At 44.2% G+C, this 25,012-nt stretch overlaps 1 protein-coding gene across 2 annotated transcripts; it reads right to left on the bottom strand.

The window, feature by feature from the left end:
- Positions 1-855: 855 nt before the first annotated feature.
- ATP6V0A4 (ATPase H+ transporting V0 subunit a4) lies at positions 856-24,766 on the bottom strand. Of its 2 annotated transcripts, XM_054386869.1 has the most exons (20): positions 24,650-24,766; positions 24,084-24,162; positions 23,158-23,252; positions 21,989-22,114; positions 21,525-21,619; positions 20,986-21,112; positions 20,331-20,413; positions 15,598-15,691; positions 14,008-14,220; positions 13,446-13,596; positions 12,679-12,818; positions 12,213-12,370; positions 11,606-11,699; positions 9,719-9,837; positions 8,572-8,788; positions 6,979-7,086; positions 5,037-5,171; positions 3,991-4,108; positions 1,983-2,154; positions 856-949 (listed from the first exon to the last, which is right to left on the bottom strand). In XM_054386869.1, the coding sequence occupies exons 1-20, from the start codon at positions 24,764-24,766 to the stop codon at positions 856-858; spliced, it is 2,535 nt and encodes an 844-aa protein (XP_054242844.1). The 2 variants fall into 2 exon arrangements, with proteins under 2 accessions (XP_054242844.1, XP_054242845.1); XM_054386870.1 differs by lacking the exon at positions 5,037-5,171.
- Between the last annotated feature and the right edge of the window lie 246 nt (positions 24,767-25,012).

The following is a 25,012-nucleotide window of genomic DNA, read 5'->3' as shown; positions in this document are numbered from 1 at the left end:
AATATTTCAAATTCATCTGAACTGTTTTGATTCCTCTCTTCTTCCTGTTCATTAGGTATCAGCACTTTTACACAATTTGCTTTAACCACTCATCTTGAAAACACAGCACAGAGAGAGTCATCTTAATTCTCCAGTGACAAACAATTCAATAGAGAGAAATAAATTGCCAGTGTGGAAGCTGGTGCACTCTTTTCTTTACACAGCTCAAAACTAACACTTTTGTTAAGTGATGACGTATGCAAACGTCCATAACCCAGTGCTGTAAAGCCCTGGAGCAAACCAGATAAAAAGAAGATTGTTGTAGTAAAGCATGCAGAAAATTGCAAGCCTGCAATACGATCTGTCTTTGAGCTGGTTTGCATTGTGTGCTAAATGAAGGGCTGCAATTTCATAAGGGACTTGATTGTTGTCGTATGATCAACCACAGCTTGAAACAACAGCCAAAACATATTTTCTTCAGAAAGATGCCACGAAGACAAGGCAGTAAATGGAGCAAAACCCATGTGAGTTGATCATTAATAGCCAATTTAATTCAGAAGTCACATTCCTTCTTTTCAGCCAAGCAGTGGGCAGCTGACCCAATCAAATGCTGAGGACCAGGTACTTGGCAAAGACATCAGTGGGGATACTCAGCCAAGGGTCTAGCCAGCCCAGCTGGTGTGGTTCAGCTCTCAGTTGATACAGCAGTATACGTGCATGCAGCTAGGACGCTTTCAATGTCCTAGCATTTTCTACAGTCACTCTGCTTTCAAGGGCATACCCTGTTCTGTTCCATTCCATATACCCTACTCTATGGGAAAGTGACCACAGCAAAACACAGCCTGGTCTGAGGAGTGAAGCAGTGATGCACTGGCTTCACTCTTCTGCTGTGCCATCGATGATGTGCCTGAAGGAGAAGGGAGAAAATTTGTACCCAGCTCCAACGTAGAACTTGTTCTGGAACTCCACCCTGGGGAGGAACAGAGGTAGACATCAGAGCAGCCTTCAGGCAGCACTTACAGCCACCCAAGAAGCCAAAAACAGAAAAGGCACTCCTGGGGAAAAAAGGGAAGCCATGAGAGATGGCCGCCTCCGAGCTGGGAACACAGGCTCCTTCTGGAGCCGGCAGTGAGACACATGCAGCGCAGGGAGAGACCCAGCACACATCAGCTTTGACTTTTCATTATTCAGCCTCATGAGGCCAGTTGGGAGGACCTTGCCCGCCTGCTAAACTGCCTCTAATAGCTCTGAGAATTGGGATAACTGCCTGCTGGTAGCACACACCGGTAGGAGACAGGCTTCTGCCCCTCCACACACAATGTCAGTGGTGAGAAAGGCCACAGCTGGTGTGCTGAGGCTGGGTGTCAAGTTAGGGTGGTGCTGAGAAGTGATTTGTTACCTTGGTCTAGTTTTACATACTAGTCTGATGGTGCATTTGCACTGCTATCCTTAAGGGTCTGGACTGGTGTCTAGTTAAAGCAGGCATGACCTAACTTGAGACTGGTTTGCCACAATGGCAAAACAGCCTGGAGCTCAATTTGGGCTAAAGATATCAGCCCCAAGCTTTTAGAAGGTTTTGCAGCCCTGGATGAACTCTTCCTGCCATAGGTAGTCCCCAGCTGTCTGTTTGTTGGTACATCTGGGTGAGATACAAAACCATTGGTGTGGCTTTGGTGCCTTCATGCCTTATCATGCAGGTCAAAGTGGTCTTGGTGGTGCTGTGTGTTTACCAGGGCAAACCTGCAGGCTGCCATTTGCATACATGCCCACAGCCACCATAGGCTCAGTAGGATAGGAAAGTTGCTCCATGGAGCAGCTCAGAGATGAAGCAGGGTGCTCTGATGTCTCTTTGGAGGAGCATTCCTCACTTCATTTGCTAAGGGAGACTGATGTCCTAATGAACACAGCATGTCTAGTATTGGCTGGTGTGGCCACCTGTTTCCACAGCCTGATTCCTCCCAAAGACTGCTCTGGGAAAAGCTCCAGACAACCACACCACTTACCAGTGCAGCCGCAAGGCATGCAGGAAGGCTGAAAGCCCCTCCATGACCAGCAGGATGGCTACTGTCAGCACTGCGAATGCCGCGAAGATGACGAAGATGACGATGAGGCCTGCCCAGCTGCTGTTATTGAGCCCATTGTGCATCACCATGGTCCAAAGGACTTCTGACAGTTCTGCAAAAGGAAACAAAGGGGAAACAGTGGTGATCAACAGTTGTGAACAGACACAACATGCAGTCTGGCAGCTCACCCGTTTTACCAAGTGAGATGAGGTGGCCTAGGATAAAGTGTGCCTGAGGGTAAACATGTATGGCCTCCCTGCCTCTCCAGGCTGGCCAGGCAAGAAAAGCGGGTGCAGACTGTCTCTCATTATTCCTCTTCACTGTGTTAGAAGCTGTTGGTACTGGTTTGGCTTGGCTTTGCATCACAAGTCCATGCACCACCAAGACTGCTGTTATCCTGGCATGACACAGTCAATTTAATTTACAGCTCTTTAACGTGGCAGATAAGCAGTATGTGGAGCCTTCTGCAACTGCCTGCTGCTAAATCCCAGTGGAATGATCGATTGACATAGTCAATGCATGTGTAGATTAGGTTAGAAGTTGTATTGACTGATGTTAGCCAAGACCCACAGGAGATATGTAATCCCCATCTGTTCTCCCGGCCCCTTCTCTTAGAATAAGCTATGGTATGAAAAAAAGGGCAACTGGTTGGTCCCACCCAGTGCAGGCTGTATTGTGTTTAGGTTGCAGCATGCTCTTAAAGGTTTTTTTTTTTCCTGCACAGGTTTATATCAACATTCACATGACTGGTATATCTGATGTGTCCTGTCAGCTCAATAACATATTCCTGACTCAACTACCCCAGTCACACAGGATAAATTCAGGACTGAGCGACTTTGCTGTTGTGGTACAACAACAACTTAGCCCACCTCTTCTCCATGCATGTGCCTCAACCACCAGTTCAGCCTTTCATTTTGCCAGTCATTGGTCCTTGAGCTATATTTAAATTCAATGGCCTGTCACTTTAGGTGACAACAGATTCAAGGGATCCCTTGCAACTGCTGCCCTCAGGAAAAATAATCCTGTCAGTGCCAGCTTGTAAGGCTGCAAAGGAATATGGTTTTTTTTTCCTGACAGAATTCTAAAGTAAAACGTAAGACTGCCTTTAGCCAAACTTTTTAGTTTGTTTATTTTATTTTGATATCTGTCCTCTATTTAAAAATAACGTGTATTAGCTTTCACTCAAATCCTACTAAACTGATTTCTGTGCCAAGAAATACAGATCACCCTTGCCAGTCCATGGTGTGATCCCCCTTTTGTTTTCCCTTTTTGTATGCCCAGTTCTTTAGGGCAGGCATAACTCCTAGCCAGAGGCAGCACAGCAATAGCTAATAAAAACTATTTGGGGAAAATTAAAGTAGTTGAAAATCTGAAATTTCTGCCTGAGGCAATGTCTAGTATTTGAACATTTGGGTTTATCCTAAACCAAGACAAAAAACACTGAAAATGCTGCACATTTCTCATGGAATACCAGGTTCCATTAAATGTTGGTGGTAAAAATTCCAGTGAAAATGACAAATTCCAGGAGTTCTTGAACCAAACTAAACTAAATCAAAATAACTGCTTCAAGAAATTTTGACATTCACCTACATCTCCTAAGGCTTTTAGGAAATGAAGCTATGATTCCCATACCACCTCCATGAACTGGACAACTCATTTGGACTGTGCTTCCCACCATGCCACACAGAGCATAGAGCTAGACACCTCAGCTAGTAAATGCAGTCAGGAGCTGCCAGGTACATAGGTGCCAGGCACCACCACTGAACACTGAGACAGTGACCATGAAATGCTTGGATTGATCTGTCCTGAAGCAAAACATTCCAAGACACAAAGACACAAACATCCACAAAGAGAACTCTGACTTGGAGAAATTTGGAGCAGTAAACACCACCAGCAGCAGTGATCAGCATGGAGTTGCTGGTGAGGTAACAGGTAGTCAGTCACTCACGTGCATGGGCTAAGCTCAGTGCCCAGAGCCTCAAGTAGGATGCTGTGTTGGAGATGCAGCCAAGGCAGTATTCGATGGTATGGATAGCTTGGTGGACAAACGTGTCTCCAAAATTGAACTGAAACAAAGTAAAACCAAATGCATTCTATTCGTTCTTAGCTCAAGGCTTCTCAATTAACAGAGCAACACTCCACGAAAGGATCTTTATACTCCTCCTTTTTCCTTGCTATATGCTGAGCAACACAAAGATATTTGCCAGATAAAGAGACTGCTCAGAAAAGTGTCAATTCTGTATCATCTTCCCTTACATTCTTCCTGCATAATTCCAGTGAAAAACAATTGTTCGGCAACCAGATCATATTCCAGTCTTAAAATCTCAAATCTTTAGATGTCAATCCAATTATCACCAACCTTTGTGATTCCTTATAGAGACAGAAATTCCTACCTGTAACAGGGGTTTCAGACTATCTGCCTATTGGCATACCTCTTTTGGTAGGTATTGATGAAATAGCTTATCTTCTAAGGCTGTGAATGTTCCCTGTGGCTGGAACAGCCTGTCATACCCAGACTCAAGAGTGTTGGTACTCCCAACTGCTACAAACACTTCTGTCACTTTTTAACCCTGTTACTGCATGCTGCAGAAGCCCTTTATGATATCTGCCAAAGGAAGGCCTTTCTCCCTAGCCAGTGCTGCAGGCTGGCAACTTTGAAATGTTTGTCTGCAATTCAAGGGAAAGAAAACTCACTGGCTCTTGGAGAAGGCTTGATCTTCTCTGGGTGCAACGTGGAACTGAAACAACCACCCCACAGGAAACAAGAGCCTGGGGCTTGTAAAATCTTGAGGTTTGCAAGAATACTTGCCCTCACTCACCAGGTAAAAGAAGAGGAAAAATGAAGAGGAATTCACTCTATGAAAATCCAGTGCTTGCTGTGCTTGGAAACACAAACTGTTGCAACAGTGCACCTTGACAACTCTGCAAAATTCTGCTGATTGTGTTTTCTGCTATTGTGTCTGTCTGAACAATTTTCTGCTCACATTTTCTTACCTCTTCATCATCATCCTGATGTCCTCCATGGCCACCACCGTGGTCTCCCTGGGAAGCTTTTTTGGAGTGGTTGGTCTCTGGGACATCTACCTCATTTTCACCTCCAGGGTTTCCTGACATGGCTTGAGATCGGATCTTTCCAAAATAAAATGTGTTTAGTCTTCTGTGTCATGCTACAGGTTGATACCAAAATGAAGCAGATCATGGCACAGAATTGCATCAATAACCTCATGATGGAGTATAACATCAATAACATATGAAGGAGTATATCATGAGCATGAGGAAAATTTCAATAATAGTCAGTCATCATGGACCACAGAAACTAAATTCTCCTGTTGAATGAATAACAATACTTACATATTTTCCATCCTAGAGCATTTTCCAGTGATTCAAACTATTTTGGAGCTAGTTTCTAGTTTCACAATGCACCCTTTATACACAGCATGAAAAGATCTATCACTTTTGGCAAATGAGAAAACTGAGGTACATTAAAGCTGATAATCAGATGGATGCAAATCAAAAGAATTAGCATCAGGTGAAAGGGAAATAGAGGTTGCAAGGATCATGTAACCTGATGAAGTTCACACAGTTCTTGGGATACAGACAGAAATACAAATCAGATCTCTTGATTCATTTTAAATTGACAAAAATCTCATGATAATAACCCATCTTCTATCTGCAATCACTCTTTACAGAGCTTTTCTAGAGGCCTCAATCCAGAAATGACAGCACAGCATAAGAACAGCCCTACTTTATATGCCTATAACAGTCCTATTATACAGCATAACTAAGTTTGGATCTTACAGCTTCTGTCAGGTTTTGCCCTGTCACTCTTTATAGCTTCCAGCAGGTTTCATGGGCAAGGTCTCATGATATCATATTGTTTCCTATTGCAGCAGTAATCATTGTCACACCCACTTTATCTTTGCTTTACCCGAATGTCAGCATAGAGAACAGACTTTGTTGCAAACATAAATCTGGGTAAATGTAAGATGTGACCAGACAGCTAATATATGAAAATTAGGAAGAGAAATACAGGGGCATAATAGAAGGTGGGAGAAAGCTGTCAGATGTTACTAGTACAAAAGCAGGAGATGGAGTCAGCCATGTCAAGCCTCCACTGAAATCCCAAAAGAATGACAAAATAAGAAATTACAGTGCAGAGGCAGGGCTGCAAAGGTCTCCCAGGGACCTGGCTTTCAGTTATAGGTCAAAAGTGACTGGGTTGGAAAAGGTCATCCAGCACAACTAACATCTCTTTCTTCAAATGAAAACATCTGTGCCCTATAAAAGTTACTCTAGGCACTAAATCCAACTATAAAGAGAAGTAAATCCTCATAGACAAGTAAAGTCCTGTTAGTGTAATAAAGGAGAGAATTAATGAACAACTGGGAAACTGCAGAAGCCACAGTTATGTGCTAAAGAGCTGGGCAAACCACAGAGCCCATGGGATGGAGGGCTCTGTTAATGTGAAGGCAATCACTTAAGGAAGAAAGCACTGATGGAAAGCAGCTTTTAAATCAAGCTTCTCCTCCAAGCACTGTTGATCTCTCCAAGACCAGGAGTATCCTAACAGAGCAGCCAACCAGTTAGTGGTGGTTGTGAACTGAGAAGTGAGGTCTTTGTCTGGGCTTTACTAGTACTTCAGTCTTTCTAAATCTTCTCTGGTTCTGGATAGAACACTTGCAAGAGCTCAATGTCAGCCTCTCCCAACAGAGTATAGCCTTGTGACCAAAGCTCCTGCTTCCCATTAAGATGGCTCAGCCAAATGTCCATGCATGTGCTCAGTGCATATGCCATAAAGCACAGTTTGAAATCACTGGAGAAACTCTGAGATCAGACAAAAGCAGAATTAGAGCACTGCAAATAATTCCTGGGGTTTGTCCCCTCAGCTTTGCTTTTGCTGTACTGAATGTCCCCTTGCCTGACCCACAGCCCTTACCATGCGCTGTGCTTTCTGATGGTTGGCTCGAAGGATGAAAGGTTTAATTAGGAGCATCCAGGGAACAGCAATCAGGGCAAATATGACCAAGAAAGTCTGCACTTCTTTCTAAAAGACAAAACAACAAGAAGAGCAAAAAGTTACTTCCTTTATCCAACTACATTTATCATTAGATAAAATGGCAATTTTTAAAATACAGCAGATTCACAGATTGCATTGGGTTGGAAGGGACCCTCAAAGGTCATCTTGCCCAACTCCCCTGAAGTGAGCAGGGACATCTCCAACTAGATCAGGCTGCCCAGGACCACATGAAGTCTGAGCTTGAATGTGTCCAGGGATGGGGCTTCAACCACACCCTTGGGCAACCTCTTGCAGTGTTTTACCACTCTCATTGTGAATAACTTCCTCCTTATGTTCAACAGAAGGTAACTGAATCTCCACAGCTCAGGTTTGATAACACATTGTCCCCACAACTTAAGGTGCTCCAGTTGCAGTATGCCACCCCTATTCTGTCCCAGCATAACTGTTGGTACTTTAAGGAAAACAAAGAAAGAAAACCCCAAAGTACAACTTCTGCCTTTTTTGGAAGTTGGCTCAGATCTCTGATGGCTCTATAACTGATGTCAGACTACCCAGGTGGATGACAGTTACTGGTAGGGGAGGAGGGATAGAAATATGAGGAAAAAATTACTTCTTGGAAAGGCTTTGAATTGTTACAAAGCAAAACATTATCTAATGACTTTTTGAAGGCTGGGAAAACTATGCTTTCCCAAATCACCCTTCAGCCTTAATAGGGTTACTTGGAACTCCTTGGGGCTCTCTACTAACTCTGACTCACCAGCAGCCCTAAAACTGAGCTCATGCGGTAGTCAGTGTGCAACTGACATGTAGATGCATTCATGTCGCTGGAGGCAGCATTTGCTTACAGATGCTTCACTGATGATGCTGACATAAACTCAAGCAAGAAAAAAAAAAAGTCCATGTTCTGACCAAATAAATAGAGACTACTTTAAAAGAAGCTTTCTCTTAGAGGAAACTTTTTTTCCCTGTTTGGTTTGTTGTTATTTTTTTGGAGTTAGTCTGTTTGTTTACCTGGACTCCCCAAAGGAGATGTTTCTGACAAAAAGCTGCCAGAAGATCCTCTACCTACTTCTAATTTTAGCTGAAAAAATATATTTTTCAAGGTTTCAAAAAAGAAAAAAAACAAACACAAAAAACCCAAAGAACAAATTCTCAAGGAAAGGACAGGTTTGCTTTGTCACTAGCATTGTGCCAAGGGAGAGCACATCTGCAATACCCAGCTTTGCATCTCTAAACCTTGTTTCCTTTTTTCCACAAAAGTATCTGAAACTGCATCATCAGGCTTGTATGGATGACACCAAGAATGAGGTTTCCTCTGCATCACTGATTAACAGCTTCTCTGTCCTATCTATCTACAAGGTGAACATGAATACTAGAAGAAACAACTTCTATTAGACTGGCACTTGTGACTGAGCTTCTGAACCTGTTCCCCATCTTTATATGCCCATTCTCTGCTACACCCACTGTGACTCCAAAATAGCCCATAGTGAATTCATGCTGCTTGGTTCCTACCTGATGCATGTATAGTGGAGCATTTGAAGTGTCACTATAATTGAACAAAAACATATTGATGAAGTGGATGAGGATGCTTGGTGCTTTCTGGGATGAATGTACATCAAAACTACACCACTTGAAAATAATCATGAAGACCAGGTAGCCGAAAAGAGAGACAATAAAAATCATTTCTGGAATGAACTGAAGGATAATGTTTATGTATTTCTTGAAGTAGCTGCAAAGAAGGAGGAAAGACAAGAACAATTAATGCAGTAGGCATTAATACAAGGTTGCACCAAAATATGGGAGTACTGTACACTACTTAGTCTTTGGAAAATAAGGTAAGAAACATAAAACTATGACTACCCAAGCAAGAAGTCTGTAATTACAGCCTTTGTCAGCAAAAGCCATTATTTAAGTACAAAAGCTTGGTCATGCTAATTCTCTGAGGGTTTTCATAACTGACCCACCAATATCTCAGCACCTCAAAAGATCACTGCACTGAAATCAAAACAGATGAAAAAGAATTTAAAAAGCTAATTTACAAATTAAGTAAAATATGCTGAGGAAGGTCAGAACCAAGTTCAGAATCAGTTCTGTAAGGGCAGCCCTCTTCTCTGTTGCCTGCAAACGCTTTCTGTCCTTGAAGGTCATTACATACCTTCCAGCTTTGCAGATTCTCTCAGGACAGTAGTGTTAGCCCCTCAACTCTGTCACCATTTCTTATTTTTTGTTGCAAAATATAGAGGCAGAGATATAAACATGCACACCTATAGATCTTAACAAATGCACACTGCAAAATTTCAGTGTGCTTTGGACTAGGCTGAAAGTTTTGTCTTCTGAGACAGAAGTCATCAAAAGTGGGAGGTGCTATACATAGTTTTATTTTAGCATATTTCATTATTCCTGCAGAATTAAGAATATAAGGGAGAAAGTGAAAGAGAGACTTCATCCAAGAGAATATCTGCAATGTCATGGCTGTCCTTCTGGCCTTTGGACTCAGTGCTCAGTGGTGTGAATCAGTGTACACTGCATTTTTATTTGCAGTGGGGAAAGGACAAAATTCAAGTAATCTCTCTGAGATATGAGGCCTTCTCTCAATGAAGGACTTGTTTAGGGGTGAGTTCAGAAACAGGCAGGAACAGGCTTGGTGAAACAAACTTACATGTGGTTGAAGAGACTGAGTACCACCCCAAAAATCATGTGCACAATCCCTATGACAACGGACATCTTCATTTTGTAGGAGTTTAGGAAAGTCAGCTTGTTCGATGCAACATTCCATATCTTTGGGGAAAGGAGCAGAGAGGAACAGAACAAGATTTTCAGGTGTTTGATCAATAACAGACTTGTGGAAGTTGTTACTTTGACACCACCAATTTATTCCCACCAGTTCTAGTAAGAAGATAACAAAGCAAAGGAAATCAAGGTGTTCCTTACAGTACTTTTCACTTTGCCAAGCTTCTCATCTAAAAGGCATAAAGTATTATCCTTGTTTAACAAAGGAAATAACAGGGGTTTAAACTGATGTAGTGCCTTTGCTTCAGTTCTCAAGATACCAATGCAAAGGCTGGTAACAGAGCCTAGATTTTTTTCAGTGTCATTCCCTGCCCTTAGGCTAAGTAATTTCCTTTAGCAGAGGTGGAAAGGCATGAGAAAATGCCTCCTGCTGCTACAGAATTTTTTTCCACCTTCACCAGGCAAGTTCTGAGGGCAGAACATTTCCAAACTTTTATTTTAGCAAAAAGAACTCATTCCAACTCTTTGGCCACAGAGATGAGTTTATCACATGTTTCTCTGCAGAAACTTTTCAGCTGTGTTAGGACAGTAACCATATGCCTCTTCTCAGTCCTTTCCTTTTTATACTATAGAGCTTCAGGGTTGATTCTCCTTTCTTCTAAAACTTCACAGACCCCAGAGTCTTCTGACCTCAGAGATGGTTAGTAGATACCTCTTTTCAGACACTAAGTATAGTACCTGAACAGAAATAGGGAAATTAGAATTATTTAGGAGGCAAAACAGGAGTGCATGTGCCTTTATCTGACATGCTTTGCCACTTCTACAGCTGTGGAAGACACTGTCTAGCCTCCTCAGCTCAGGGGGACTCTTTTCTAAGATATAACTAAGCCATCCTGCCAGGACTTGCAAAATGCAAAGAGCCATCCACCCTCCTGAGCAGATGACAAAAATATTTCCTACATGGGCACTCCTACCTTCCATTTCATCCCTTTTTTGCCAGCACTTGTTCAGCCATTCCTCTCTCCCAGATGAGAGAGCCTCTCAAGCAGGCAGCAGCCAGGGTGGGAGAGGGGTTAGCCTGTGTTAATGTAAATCAGGGAGGTGTTGGGGCAATGTACAGAAAATTAATCTTCCTCTGTTGTGACTTCTTGGACTGCACTGCCTGTGTCCTGGGCAGAATTTCAATCCAGGTTTGTGAAAAATATACTACAAGTTCAATCTGTCTGCAAACAAGGGGCAGCCAGTGTTTCTTTGTGTGACAAACTGAGGTGAGAGTGCATCCAGCAGAACAGAGGTTAACTGGCTGATATGAAAATTGAAACAGGAAAGCTTTATGTTAACAACTGAAATTCACTACTGATAAAAAGATAACATCAAGGAAAGGGAAACAGGACATAGAGAAGGAAATGTGGATCCATTAACCAACACTGGAATTTACTTCATACTTCATAATATAAATACACTACGTAGGAATCAGGACTTTGGCCTCAAACTTCTGAGATAGCTCTGGAGTGGGTTAAGTACCCAAGTAAGGAAACTGAGTACAGGAGCCTGGTGACAGAGTGGAGACTGCAGGACAAGACCACTCTTCAGTGCAATCAAAGTTCCTTCCTGCTTAGCATTTTGCTGCTATCAGTGCAGTATATATCCATGATTGCTAAGAAAAGCACCACAATGACTTTGCAAAGAACACCTGGCAAAGAGAAAGAAGTGAAGAGCACAGCTTCAGGAGAGAGAGCAGGGAGCTACTGATGCACCCAATATGCAGAACCAGAATTGAAATACAAATTATCTTAGAGCAATTTAATTTAATTACCGGATCTATTCCAAATGGATATGGATTTCCAGAGTAGACTCCTGGGACTGCTGGATCCAGCTGCAACACCGTGTTCTGTAGAAGCACATCCTTACTAAAAAAGAAAAGTGAAATGATCTTTGCAGTTTAATCTCACCATGTAAGCCTGGGGTACATTTCTGTGAGCTGTGCTGAGGATTACCATATGGGATGCCTGCCATTGACTCCAGCCTTTCTGTCAACTGTTATCGTGGGCTTGTCTGCACACATGTGTGTGTGTGTCTGTGTGTCTGTGTGTCTGTGTGTGTGTCTGTGTGTGCACATGGGTCCTACACAACGACAGTCTCTAGTACTCTGACAATTCTCTGTGCATCGGTCCCGGACACCTGCAGATTTTTAAGCACATCAGTGCCTGAACAAACAGGCATGCTCCCAGGGACTCCACATTTCCATTTCAATAGTGTGAGTTGTCTGTGCATGTCAGACAAAACCTCTGATTCATTCATGACTGCATCCACAGCAGGGAATTATTCCCTTCCCCACACAGGCACTCTCTGTGTCTTTCTTCCATAGACTACATGCTCCCACTCAGTGTGTTTTCACTTGTTTCCCACATTTAGCCACTTACTTCCAAGTTTTATTTTTAAACATGGGGACTATATGCCAGGAAGAGCCAAAGATGTTGAATGATTTGGAGAAGCAGTCATTGTAGATGAAGCCAGTGTACATGGAGAATATGCCCATGAGCAGGATCAGGTAACGCCCACTGAAAAAGGTGTTCCAGATCTGCAGGGGGAGAAGGCAGTACTGTGATCAAAGCACATGCAGTCCCATCAAATGGTGGGCCTCAGTCAACAGGAGACATGATTGTACTAATCCATGGATATATAATTATTCATAGGAAACTCTGGGTCCCTTGGGCTCATCCAGGTTTCTCTGCAGAAGCAGGCAGAACTGCTTGCCAAAACTTTGCATCACAAGCATCTTGGAAGGATCTTCACTCAGCCTTTGTGAGGCTGGATACCCCCTTTATCAAATGAGGATAATGAACCTTTTCCTATGCTGATGGGATGCACCAGCTCCTTTGTACTCACCTCATTAGTGCTTTTCTGGGCCAGAAGGCTCTTCTCATTAATGACCATCCAAAGTGCAAAGCCCAGCATAACAGCACCATGGCCACAATCCCCAAACATCACCGCAAACAAGAAGGGGAAGGTAATGATAGTGTATGGAGCTGAAGGAAGGAAAGGTCAAGAAGCTCAGCTTCTCCTAAACAAAAAGGCCTCAGCAGAGAAGCAGCCCACCCCACTGGCCATAACAAACACTGTGTGTAGACAACTGCATTATGTTTTGCAACAGAATAATGTACTTGAAGTTTACTACCACATTTCTGAGCCTCAACAATCTGAGTTCATCCCATCCTTTCCCATGGGCCCTCATTTCTAGGTTCCTGTTCATTCTCAGTTGTCTCTTTGAGATTCTTTACCATTGTTCATACTTTTCTCAGGTCTTTTTGGTCTTTTTTTTTTTTTTTCTCAGCAGAATGAGATCAACTTCTATCTATCTTGTGAATTTAAGTCTTTTCCTCAGAGCTGTTACCTCACCATTTGTTCTCCATCCTGTATTTTATGTAGTTCATTATTCCTGCCACGATCAGTCACTGAAGACTGATGGCCAAGTTTTTGCCTGAGAAAATCCATACCCATGTACCAAACAGTATCAGTTTTTACCAGCAGAAAATACAGTTCGGATTTCTTAGTCAGCAGTGAGAGCTTGTTTTAGAATAGTGACAGAGGTCAAAGGCTTGATTTCAGCTCTAGCAAGCCAAGTGCAGGTAGCCAGGTAGCTGAGTGTTTCTCACCTGGGTTCATCTCCCTGTAGTTGCCTACACCGTATGCATCCACAATGTTCTGAAATCCAGCTGTGAACTTGTTGGTCCTGTTGAAGGTGGGTGGTGCCATCCTGGTGTGTATGGCGGTAAGGATAGGGGCAATAGTAGAGCCACTGCGCTCCTGCAAACCCAGCAGCAAGGACAGATGCAGTCAGAGTGGCTAGCGGAGAAGAATCGGTCCCACAGCAGGGCACGGTCTTTGTCCAAACATGTATGGGTAGCAACATGAAATCTAGCTCAAGAGTGTTATATCTCAACCCTTTTTCTAGACTTTTCCATTTTCTGTGGTATTGATTTGTTCAGGGAAAGCTGCCAGCACTGCTGACTTGTAGGTTGATCATAAACCTGCTAAGACTTAATGCTGAACCTAACTCCCCAAGGCCAAGCCACCATGTGACAACTTTAACTTTAATTCAAACAGAAATGGGACCCCAGCATTATGGTAACAGACAGAAGTCTGAACATATGCTCAACATATAAAAAAAATACAGTTTGGGTGGGAGCTTGACAGACCCAGAATTTGGTTTCTTACCATTCCTTGATGGAGAGCTCTTTTTATCCGGCCAGCATCAGCCACTGGGAACCAGATCTCTGCAATGACGCACTGCTGGGTGACATCAATGTTACAGCAATTCAGGATATGGTAGATGGCCTTGATTTTCTTCACCTTGATCCCCCAGGACCACAAGTTGGCTGCTGCCTCATGCAGCAGTCGCTGGCGGTGGGACTCAGTTTGGGTTATCACCTGTAAGCACAGGACAGTCAGTGCTGGAGACAGGAAGGCACAGGTGGCATGATCTACTCAACAGTTATTTGGGGAAGGAAGGCAGAAGAGGGAGTTCTATGAATGTGCAGGGTATCCTGGAGGGCAGTGTGTGCCGGTCTGGACACAGGAGTGGTTGGCACCAGGTGCACAGTGGTCACTAAGAACTCTCCCTGCATGGTCCCAAGCCTCTGTAATTATAAAGGAGACCATCTGGAGCAACTGAGCTGTGAGACTGACTCCTTACCCAACTGCTTACAGACTTGTCATATCTCAACATGTGGTCCCAACCTGCCAACTCTTGTAGGCAGCTCTGTGCCATGAAATTGGAGCACATCACATCCACAAGTGTGCCTACACTGTAGCAGCTATAGCTTATGGTCCTGGTGGGACCTCCATACATGATGTGACCACCACGGTCCTGCTGCATAAATGAGCAGGGGAGATAACATGTTAGGAAGATAATCTGCTTGGTCTATGAGTGCTGAAGAAGCCTGGCTGCCCATGATGCTCGGGAGTGAAAGTCGGTTTGGAAGCAGACTTGTGTGCATGCTTGGCAGCCACAGGCATTTCACAGATGGGATGACAGCAAATGGGTTACCTCAGGCAAACAGGGTGTCCATTCCCTCCTGCCTTGGGACCTACTAACTGTCATGTGTGATGATAAAAAGGTCACAGGTAGGGATCCCCCCAAAAGATGTAAAGTCCTGGTACAGTGTATGGATATGCAATCCATTGAGGACGCACAGCAACTGAAATTATAATTTTCAGTCCTGTATTAAATGTGGAGTAAAGAGCTTGGAGACTTGTACTTCATAATAGCAGTCTTGACTTTCCATTGCTAGTGTGATGAGAGGCCCTAGTCTTCCTCAGTAAAGAAAATCTAATTTAAATATAAAAGAAATCTTTAGAATCCTCTCTAAGCCTCATGTAGCCTCATGTACTACAGTTGAGACTGAACCACTTTGTGAGCTGCTAAGGGAAATCATGCTGTAAGAGCTAGATGAAACCATTTTAGACAATGTGCTATTTGGTTACAATACTTGTAGGCTGCCGATGACCTTAGGTCCCACCCTGTGGCCCCATGTCCCAAGGTCTAAATCTGACATCTGTATGGTCAACAGCAACATAGAAGGCTGTCCCCCAGCAGCTCCTGGGGAGAGCAAAGCCTCTGCTGGCCTCTGCAACCAGCTGGGGGACCACTCCTGGGCTAGCGGCTTCATCCCCAGCCAACTCTGCACAGCCAGCTCCCAAAACAAGCTTGGGATCTGACCATGACCACAAGGTTTCAGATAGGACCAAGGTATGGGCAGATTCTACTTGCAGGGTTCAAACCCCAGTAAAGTCACTGCCACTTACTGTATTTAAATCCTCAATCCTTGTGTTGACTCCATCAAGCATTTCTCGGCGCTCTGTGGCAGACTCTGGACAGGGATAGACTGTGGCACGAAATCTAACCTCAGTAAGAGAGAAGTGAGAAACACCATTTATTTGACTTTTTCTTCCTCTGGGATTTTCTCAGCTCAAAGGTGGGGAAAATTTCCTCAACTGGTAGTATACTTTTAGGTACTACAACATTGTGCCTGCTCTCTCAGAAAGGTCCAGAAAGGTACATTTATCTCTTCCTGAGAAAAAGGATCCTTTCGCCTGTTCTAGCTGAAAAACTACTCCCTATCTGAGGTGCTGCAAGGTAGATGATATTATCCAGTGGTCAGCAAGAAGATGTAGGCATCTCCCTTACACTCGCAAGCTGCGTGCACTGCAGAGCCACAAAAAGCCCGCAGCCAGGCAAAGGCAGCTCGGTTAACACGGCAGCCAATAGATGTCCCTCTTGCACTGAGCCTGGAAACCACCACGTCCTGGCTCTGCATTACCCTCTCGCAGTCACTGGGGGACGGCAGCAGCTGAGCTATTGCTGCACACCAAGTGAACACCCTTCCTGCGTGCAGGCTGCGTGAGTAAATCACCCTGTAAAAACACTCCAAAACCCCGACTGTTTTCCAGGGATAAAACAAAAGGAGGGTGATCATACAGCCGGCTCTTGGCTTCTGGTCCATCCATTTGGCTAACGAGCTCAGGAACAAGAGAAGGATGTGTGAAGCTTTTTCAGTATCTGAGAGTGATGTCTGTTACAGAATCATTGAATTATAGAATATTTTGGATTAGAAGGGACCTTTAGAGGTCATCTAGCCCAACCCCACTTCAGTGAGCCAACTAGATCAGGTTGCTCAGTGTCCTGTCCAACCTGACCTTGAATGTTTCCTTGGATGGAGCATCCATAACCTCTCCTGGAAACACATTCCAGTGTTTCACTACCCTCATTGCAAATAAGTTCTTCCCTATATCTAGTTTAAATCTTCCCTGGTTTAGTTTAAAACCATTACCTCTTGTTCTGTTTGCAACAGGCCCTGCTCTCCCCATCATTCTTATAGGCCCCCTTTAAGTACTGAAAGGCTGCAACTGGGTCTCCTCAAAGTCTTCTCCAGGATGAACAACCCTGAGTCTCTCAGCCTTTCTCCACAGAAGACATATTCTAGCCCTCCAATCATTATGACAGTTTAGATGTGGCATCAATGCTTTTATAAGCTTACCCCTAAAGCTGTGTCTTGGAGATTTAGTTGGTTTGTTCAGTGTGATATAGTCAGGACTAATATGGAATTCCAATACGTGCGGTGTTGTTTATTGCTGCATCCATACCATGTTAAATGACCTTCTCTTGTACAGCTGCAAGTCACACTAGTTTAAAGATGCTTACAGTGGCACAGCACACTGCGGTGTGCTGAAAGTCACTATATGAGCCAAATAGAGTCAAGAAGAAATAAGGAAGTTGCACATCTCTCCAAAAAGCACACAGCTACTTGTCCTGCCTGCAAAACAAGTCCCAGACTATACTTTATGCACAAAAAGCAGACACAAGGACTTCCCAGTGGGACCTTGCAGATCACAAGGTGTACTACCGCAAGGCTCTGTGCCTACAAGCCTTAATTGAGCCAAGATACTGCAGTGACTAAAATAGCAGAGATCGCTGTTTTTTCCTACTCGGTTTGTTCAGTGGTATCAAGCACTTGTGCCAGCCCTGCCACTTCAAGGGCATTATAAATGTTATCCTTTGATATTGCCCCAACAGATCTGCAGGAAGAAACCACTCCTCTTTACAGAATAAAGATCTTAGAATCTTGTGCCTGCCTAACACACTTCCACCATCCTTCAGCGGAGTTACGCTGAGTTAGGGTTGCTGATGGGCTGCCTTTCTGCAGGTGAGATGAATTAAAAGGTGTTAGCAGCGTCGTAGAGGGCTATCCCTCTTTAAAAGACAGAAACATGCATGCTCTGTGTACAGATAAACATCATGTTCCCCCTTTGTCTGAGCACGGAATATATCACCACCTGCTCTCTGAAATCAGTTCCAGCACACACACAAGTGAGGACAGTTGTGAAATTGACCAAAACACACTGCAGTTTCCTAGAGATCAGCCCAGAGCTGTGTCTAACGGCAGCACATGCTCTTCAGCTAAACTTCCCTTTCCAGAATTGAATCTTTCCTCACTCAACACCTGCTATTCATTTCCAAAGGTTATTCACCCTACCTAATTATTTCCATCTTCTTATTCTTCACAGCTCTTAGTTCATCTTTAATAAGGATTTTTAATCGAACTTGAAAGCTTATTCCTCCATACTGTACAGTTCCCCCGTTTCCAATAACATTATTGCAGCAGTGTTGCTTTGATCTTTTAACAGCCATTTTGCATACTGAGTATCCGCTTTACCCTAATGGCCCAGACATCTCTGAAAGCTCCAGGAGAATTCAGCAGGGAATCCTTACATTGATAAACCCAGTTTAGTATTCACATTAGCATTGAGGCAGCCGCAAGAAAAGGAGGAAAAGAAAAATTCTTACATTTTCCTCCTCCCTGCTCCCTCTACACCTTTCACTAATAAATTTGTGCATGGACTTAATGCTCATGAAATTGGCAGACTAATGGTACCAATTAGAACCAAGCAGGGACTACAAGTGTAACCTGAGGCACACTGCTCTGCAAACAAATCTTAGCCTGCTTTGCAGGAGACTGGTTTATACCAGTCCCACGGTTTTTGCAGGATATATTTGTCATGAATGATGCCTCAGTGCTAAACAGAAATGTCCTGCTGGGACTGGAATGACACTGCCATCTGCTTCAGGTATAGTTAACTGTGCCTTAAAGATGGACCAGACCAAAATGTCTTGGCCTGAGTACAAGGGATGGCCAGTGTCCCACAGAATACAAAAGGATGGAATTAATATGTTTAGAAAAAAAAACAACTTCCATATATATGTGTATATTAGTCAGCCAAAATTTTGAAAAGGAGTAAGAAAAGACAAAAGGGATGATTTCAAGTGTAGCTTCATTAGCTGGCAGTTACCAAACCCTGGTGCACCAGCACTGCAACCAAAATCCTGTGAATTTCTTTTATGTAGGTATGTTTTCCTTCAGAGAAATCAGTCTAAGTTTCTTTCTGTGAACATACCACTACATTCATGCCTCCAGCTTATAACACTTCTGCACATTATGGCCACCCTGCAGGGATCTGCTCACACTTCCAGTGCTGCCTGGCTTCATGCTCCCAGCTGCACTCTGTTGCAGAAGGACATGCCTCCCATTTGGATGATTCTGGGTACAACCCATAATGAAAATCCTGACAGGCATCACATTGAAAAAATGTTTGTTGTAGGGAATTTAAAATGCTTCACGGAAATAAAACAGATAATCTTCCAAAATGAAGGGCCTGCATCACTCTGTGGGCATACCCAGTCAGCTCTAAATGTATGGCTTGGCAACTTGCAAGGCCACTGACACATGCAATGGGAAGCATTCACAGCACCAGCAACTGTTCACAACTGGAAATGGAGAAAGGATACTCAACAGCCTCTAAAAAGCAGGCAAAGAAATGGAACACAGTCAGGAAATTGCAATCCAGAGAGAGAACAAGACTTGCTGAAATCTTGAAGACTGGCAGAAGCAGACTGATCCTGCACACTGGCAAAAGCAAAACTCCCTCTGTACAGGATCAGAAACCAGTGATTAAGAAGAGCAGGGAGTCTTCCCTCAGGTGTCCATGTTCCCGTGGCTCTCTTTATAATAAAGAGAGAGATGATCACTCCAGGAAGCCTTAATTGCCCTTAGGATGCACATTGCCCTCCACTGTCTATAGAAGGCACCTTGGAGGGTCCCATTTCTAATCCAGGAATTGCTACTGATCCCCAGGGGTCTGTCTCTTCATGGCTCTGAAGTCAGTTCTCCCAGCTGGATGAACTGATCTTCCTGCTTTTACTCTGATTAAAAGCAGGTGGAAGGAAAGACCTGCCCTAAATGCACACCAGGTAAGAGCAATTGTTCACTACCTCCCTACGACCTTCTTCAGCCTGCAGACACTAGGCTGTCCCTGCCTGGCCAAGAGGCTAAACCTGAAATGGATTTGGTAACAGCAGACAGATCCCCTTGTGAAATCTGATTTACGCTGCAACAAAGCCCATCAGTCATCTGTGTTATGAAAGAGTAACAAAATATTCAACCTGAATTATCTTTTCAAGATGCTTAACAGGGTGGAAACAAGTCAGGTTGTATGAGGCTTTCATTTCTCTCCTGGGCTCTGTCTCTGATTACACTGATATTGCTCCAAGGCCTTGGGAAAGGGTTGAATAAACTCCAGCATCATAATTTTATGATGAAATGCAGGAAGACTCAAGAGCAGGTCAGGGATTACCATGTCCCCAGTGCCCAAGATAGGGCACCTGATTTTCAGGGGAAGGATGCCAAGTATTTCTCAAGAAACAGTTTCCTTTAAGATGTCCCAAGTTAAAATCCTAGCAACTGAAGCTCCCAACATCTTTAAGTCACTTTGGAAAATTTAGGACCTCAATTTCCAAGTGCCGAGGTGATAAATATGTTTTGTGATTAGGAGCAGCAATACCGAGGAGCAGAAGGGAGCTCAGTGGCAGAGCTGACAGCCAGAGAGCTGGAGATCTAATCTCCAGCTCCAAATTTAGCCAGCTTAGGCTGACAGGTAAACACCTCCATGGGAGTCACTGTGGTTTGCCCACAGGCCTGCCTTACCCATCACAAATCTTCCTGATTTTTTGTTTAAGCTGCTCTCCTTGATAGAAGATAATGAACACGTTCTTCTTCATCTCTTCTCTCTACAACACAATTCAAGGAGAATTTAACACACCAGAGCAAAAAGTCCATTGAAGAAGAGATGTTTTTTTTCCCATCAGTCTAACTACTGGGTTGTTTTTTTTTGCCCCCAGCCTCAGTTTTCTGGCAGCAAAGCTATTGTAGATGGCATGGATGACAGCTCTGAGTTATGGGGGAGAAGAGCAATGTGGAGTGGGGAGGCAGGGTACCAAAGGTCCACAGAGGCACAGGGCTCACCCCACAGGCACCGTGGAGGATCGACCCTTTGTGGCTAGCCCCAGGTGAGGACAGCAGCAGCTCACCTCCCAGTAGCACACCCACCCTGCTAGGGCTCACATGCATCTTAACCAAGTAGGAAAAAGAAGCCACCTTGACTATGGCAAAAAGAGTAAGCACTATCAAAAGAACTTCTCCCACCCTCCAACTTTCTTATCTTTCTTCTACAGGCTGCCTTCAGACACCCAGCTTCAGTAGGACAGTGAGTGCTGCAGCAAGCTCAGGGTACCAGTTCAGTTTCTGCAGGTCACAGGCAGACAAGAGGAACAACATGAAGCTAAATCATATTGGCACTTACTGTCACAGGGTCCTCCAGGGTGGTGTCCATTTCAGTGTACCTCAGGTAGATGTTCCCCCTGCAGACTCGCCACAGCAAACGCTCAAAGGGTATCATCCTTTCCCTCTTTATTACCCCTGCTGTGAATCTGAGCAGAGTTAAAAAATAAATTACAAGATAAATTACATTCTAAGTCTTTTGGAGCCTGTAACACATATGATTTCGTAATCTCATTTTCTAGTCCATGACAGCCAGGGCTCTGCAGCTGGGAGGAGACAATTCTGGCTGGGAACAGAGGAACAGAGAAATTCTTAAAGTCACATGAAGAAAGAGTGTCTGGATGACAGAGGCAGAAAGTACCAGTTTTGAAGTGGGAGTTTATCTTTAATCCCTCCTGTTTTCCTTTTCCCATAAAGCACCTGACTGTATCTTTGCGGTTCAACGTGAGATGCTGGTGTACACCCACCAAGGTGAACCCTCTGCAGGCATATGCTTTGTCAATAAAAGATTTGAACAGGACTTCAGAAATACCAGCATGAGTTACCATCACCAATACACACCCGAGTTTGGCAGCTGCAGCAGCAGGAGTGCTTCTCAGCTCCAGCAATCCAGATGTGTCTTCACTGAAGAAATCATCTGGGAGATTGGTTTCTGCCTGGAAAACATTAGTTTTATAAAACTATTCAGCACTGCCAATTTTAAAACTATTTTCTTATTTCTTTCCAGAGAGATTTAGACAAAAAAACGAGAAAGAAGAAGGAAAAAAAAAAGAAAAGTGAGTTACATCTTAGCAACTGAAAAGCAGAAATGCTGTTTTCAAAGAGATTTGGGACCCAAATTCTTAAGCCCCATTGACTCACAGAGCTACGAAGGCTCCAGAGTGACTGAGGTGCTTCTGGAAACTTAAAGGATTGTGGTAAAGACCACTGGGATTTCATTAAAAATCAATAAGAGCAACACACAATAATGAAAATGTAATTATTTTTTAGGAACATCTCTCTTGGGAGAGCAAAGAGGCTCTCACCTCGAAGAAGTCTTGAGTTTTCTTCAGTAGAAGTTTGAGTTCTGTCAGCTCAAGGAAGTTCTGTTTCAGTGTTTGCTGGTTCTGGTTGGCTTCTAGGAGCTCAGCTTCAAGTTTCTCCAACACTGTCTGTTTAGGGTCCAAGCACATCCAGAAAAACTCTGAAGCAGACCAATGGCCCTTAAGCAAGCTGATATCAAATTGCAAACAATAAATGGTTGTTTTGTTGATTTTTTTTTTCAAGGAGGAATGCAGAAATATTCAATGAGCACTTCAATAAACACAGAATTTCACAGAAGATATCCATTAATGCCAATATCTCATTTTCTAAATGCCACATTCCCTACTGGGTGCTTTGTCCTTTCTGGCAGTGGAGTTCTGTCTCATTTGACTGAAGCAAAGACAGGCAAGTGCATGGGTGGTGTAGGTGTCTCAGCCTGCCTTGGCACCTCCGTGGTTCCCCACAGGACATCTCAAACCCTAGGTGAACTGGCATTCAGTCTACTGACTACAAAAGCAGCCTGCAACACAGACATTAGCTTAGGTTCATTACCTCTCGGACAAAATTTAAGTGGAGTTGTGGGTCCAGGAGCACACCAATTAACCACCTTGCTCATGAAGCTGAAGCCCTTGGAAATCATAAGGTTTCTTCCTACTCACCTACATGTGCAGCATTTAAAAATCACCCCACTGGTAAACTTAGCTTTCAGCTGGTCTAGAATAAAGCATCCCTTGTACATTCATAAGCAAGGTACAAATATTTGTGTTGGGCCCAAATATTACTATGTCACAACCACACTCTCACCAGGACAGACAGCCCTGGGCACTTTATGCAGTGAAGCAGGTTCTAATGCCAACTGTCCTGGTTAATCACCAAAAACCTTCTTATTCTCTCCTACTGAATGATGGGGCACTCTGTGGCTGTGGTCCATTTCCATTAACATGTGGGACCAAAGGGATGTTTCACAGGTGGTGATAAAAAGACTGGGGTCCTTTGGACTAGCCTTAACCGAACTGCTGAGACGGTGACTCAGGGAGCGCCTCCACAGGCAGGAAGAGCTGTGCAAGCCTCAGCTACTTCCTTGCAGGGGAGAGCTGTATCAAGCATATTACACAGATATCCTGGTGCACATTCCCTTTTATCTCTTCTTGGCTTGCTCCAGATTTTATACCTCCATATCAATCATTTCCCGTGGCAAGGGGGTCTCTGGGTACTTTTCTAGTTTGACTATCTCAGCATTGTCTTCCATCTCGTTTTCCAGAAAACCTGAAAGGAAAGGATACAGAAGTCTCAGTACAAAGCTATTCCTACTGCATCACCCTGGCCACCAGTTGCTGCTAAGACCCCTGTAAGGACCAAGTTATCACACGGTTGTGTGACAAGAGGCAACAACATACAAGGGCCATCACCCAATACATGTACACAGCCATCAAGGACAGGACAGCCAAACAGCTTCCTTTTTCCATGAGAATTTTGTTTGTCCTGAAGTCATAGTAGCTGCTCCCACCTGGATAGCCCCCAGCCTTGGCACATTTGTGCGAGCACTGGCATCGCCTTGCTTGTGGCAGCGAATAAGGTGTTCACAAGCTCAGGTTTCACTCCTGCACTCTAGCAATATGGCAAGTGCTGTCACAGTGGCTATGGTGGGCACCTGTGATGGGAAGGGAAGGGGGAGTGCAAAGCTCACAGGGCACACATCCATGGGGCAGTGAGTGCCATAAGCTCTGCTGCTTCGGTTTTAAGAGTTTGTTTCCAGGCTGAAGCCCTTGGCCTTGAGAAGTGGTGCACTGGTGTACGAGTCAGATGATCTGGATTAGCTTCCTGCCCAGCCCTAGATTTATCTTGTGATTTTATACAAGCTAATTAACCTCTTTTCAGTTTGGTTAACCACTGTCAAAACAGGGGCAACAATTTATTGCCCATATGGGGAGAAGTGGTAATTAGCTGACACATGCAAAACATTTGCAGGGGCTCAGATGAAAACATCACCATTTTGCCATTAATTCTGCTCCACAGTGTGAGAGCACTTAACAAAGAAATAAATCCCACACCACCAGTTGGCAGAAAGCCGATTGCATTTGACAAGTGTTTACTTACGCAGGATCCTCTCCAAGGATTCACACCTTCTCACTTCATTCACAAACTTCCTCTGGAAGCTGTTGACATTTGCATTCAGCTACAAACAGAAGGGAAAACAAGCCCAGGGCTGCAATGCTGCACACTGCCATGCTCACTTCTAACATCAACAAAGAATGAATGCCCTTGGTGTGGATGACCAACATGACTGCATCTTACAGGCTCCCAATAGCAGGGCAGTATCTTGGACATCCTTACAGCTTGGGGACATCGGGGCCTTATACTAGGCTGATTTCTAACCAGCCTTACTGTGACAGCAGGAGATGGACTTTCATGGAGAAACACCCCGGGCTTTGGTGGTGAAATGAATCCTCCTAAGGTGGTACAGAGTGCGAGCAGAACATTGGATGGGGACTCAGGGATGAGTCAGATCTTGGCTTCCAGATCAGCTTTAGGGAAACCTCACTTTTGCCATTGGCTTTGTGACCACCCTGCAGGTGTAACTTCTCCAAGTGCTTTGAGGGAAGGGCAAGCACACCCTAGGACGCATCTCCCACAGCTTAATGTGCTGGCCAGACACTACTCACATCTCTGAACTGGACCAGACCCAACTCCCCAAGCTCAGCCACACAGCAGTAGGCAGCCTCCACCTGCAGGAAGAGCTGCATCAGGCTCATCTCCTCACTCCGGAAGACCGAGGCCATTTCTCCTGCTCTTCTCCAATCTTGGTGTCTGTGGGGACTTTGGTGGCAGCAGCACAGTCTTCCACACCCAGGAAGGTGTCAGGAGGTGCCAAGCCCTTCAAGAACATTGTGATGAGTGAGTCAAGGTGCTGGAAGGTATCACGACACTGCCCATCATGGTCTTCAAAATGGTTTCTTCACCTTCTAAATCCTCCTCATAACCATATATGACTTTATCCCACCAGAGAAGCTAGGGTGTATGTGTAA

Source organism: Indicator indicator, chromosome 14, assembly GCF_027791375.1.
Source record: "Indicator indicator isolate 239-I01 chromosome 14, UM_Iind_1.1, whole genome shotgun sequence".
NCBI lineage: Eukaryota > Metazoa > Chordata > Aves > Piciformes > Indicatoridae > Indicator > Indicator indicator.
Note: the sequence above shows the minus strand (reverse complement) of the source record. Positions and strands in the feature narration are given on the sequence as shown.

Bases quoted from the DNA above. Each gene is read 5' to 3' on its own strand.
- ATP6V0A4 (XM_054386869.1), bottom strand. From the start codon at position 24,766: ATGGCCTCGGTCTTCCGGAGTGAGGAGATGAGCCTGATGCAGCTCTTC. The intron at 12,371-12,678 runs GTGAGTACAAAG...CTCCCCCTGCAG, and splicing joins CCCAGAAAAGCACTAATGAG to ATCTGGAACACCTTTTTCAG. The intron at 2,155-3,990 runs GTGAGTGACTGA...TTCCTTTTGCAG, and splicing joins ACTGAGCTTAGCCCATGCAC to AACTGTCAGAAGTCCTTTGG.